Source organism: Colletotrichum tamarilloi (assembly GCF_030869305.1).
Source record: "Colletotrichum tamarilloi strain Tom-12 chromosome Unknown Scaffold_542.1, whole genome shotgun sequence".
In the NCBI taxonomy this organism is placed as follows: Eukaryota; Fungi; Ascomycota; class Sordariomycetes; order Glomerellales; family Glomerellaceae; genus Colletotrichum; species Colletotrichum tamarilloi.
Window position 1 is genome coordinate 1 of NW_026849924.1, and position 1,222 is coordinate 1,222.

General features: G+C 54.9%; 1 protein-coding gene across 1 annotated transcript; it reads left to right on the forward strand.

Moving 5' to 3' along the window:
- Positions 1-41: 41 nt before the first annotated feature.
- CTAM01_17357 (uncharacterized protein) lies at positions 42-1,018 on the forward strand (the record flags this gene model as incomplete). The annotated part of the gene is made up of 2 exons (XM_060533341.1): positions 42-429; positions 480-1,018. 2 exons carry the CDS (start codon positions 42-44, stop codon positions 1,016-1,018), a joined length of 927 nt encoding a protein of 308 aa, XP_060372081.1.
- Between the last annotated feature and the right edge of the window lie 204 nt (positions 1,019-1,222).

The following is a 1,222-nucleotide window of genomic DNA, read 5'->3' on the forward strand; positions in this document are numbered from 1 at the left end:
ACATCTGGAGGGTATCCGTCGGCACGCTCTCACTCTCCATCATGGGGGTGTCTGCCATCCGAGTTGCGGGCTGCATCGCCGCCCTGTACAGCCAGCGTCGTCTGGTCGGAGATAGGAACAGACTGCCCATCATGCAGTTCAGCACACAGCAGAGACCGATCCTGGAAGCCCTGGCGCACGGGGAAGTCTTGCATGCATATGCCAAGTGGAGCGTTGGTGAGTTCACCAACCACAATCACAACGCAGACGTGCGCCGAGGGATCGCTACCGTCTTCAAAGTCTTGGTTGTGCGATCGTCTCGTCTACTTCACGAGCTGGCGGAGCGATGTGGCTGGCAGGGCCTGTACGCGCACAATCAGATAAGCGAATTCGCATCAACCTTCCAGGGCAACTCCGTGGCCGAGGGCGACACTCTCGTTATAAGTATTCGTACGTCTTCTTCACACACGAGCTTAGATATGGGTCCTGACACCTCTTAGGTCTCGCTTCTGAACTCCTCATGAACAGATATGGTCTTCCACAACCGACCGATCCGACAGGATCTCTTGCCATGTATGAAGCCGGGATGCTCGAAGAGGTTGCGAGAGACAAGAATCTCGCACTCGGCGTATCCGGCAGCTTGAGGGGCACGACCTACAATAACAGCGTTCTACCTCGATGCAGAGCAATGGTGGAGGCCATTGGACAGCGCATGGCTTACGAGGCAGCCCGGGCGCAGGGCAACATCGCGCCCGAGGTGCTCAACGCTTTTGAAAAGTCTTGCATTCAGAAGGATCCATCCTGGTTTGTCGAACATGGCCACGGCACTCGATCTGCGTTGCGGGATGACGAGAACAGGGCATACTCCAACTTGCTGCCCCTCTTGCCCACGCTGATGGAAAGGGCCAATGCTAAAGACTACATCACGGCACCGTTGGCTGAAGAGAGAGACATGGAGGACTTCATCAAGACCCTGCCGGCTTTTGGGGCTCGTACGGACGACGTGATAGCAGAGCGGGCCCCAAAGTCCAGACTTTGATGTAGAAACAATCCAAATACTTTAGTTTTATCACTTGCATCTGTCTTCTCGCCATGTCCCAAGGTTGCACATCGCCGCGGAGATGAGCGCGAGGGCAGGACGGTTTGTATGGTTAGTTTTGATGGTATGAGTCTAGCGTCTTTTCTACTTGCGGGGCCGTGACATGATCAAATACTGGTAGATGAACACTCGCTCACATCCTAG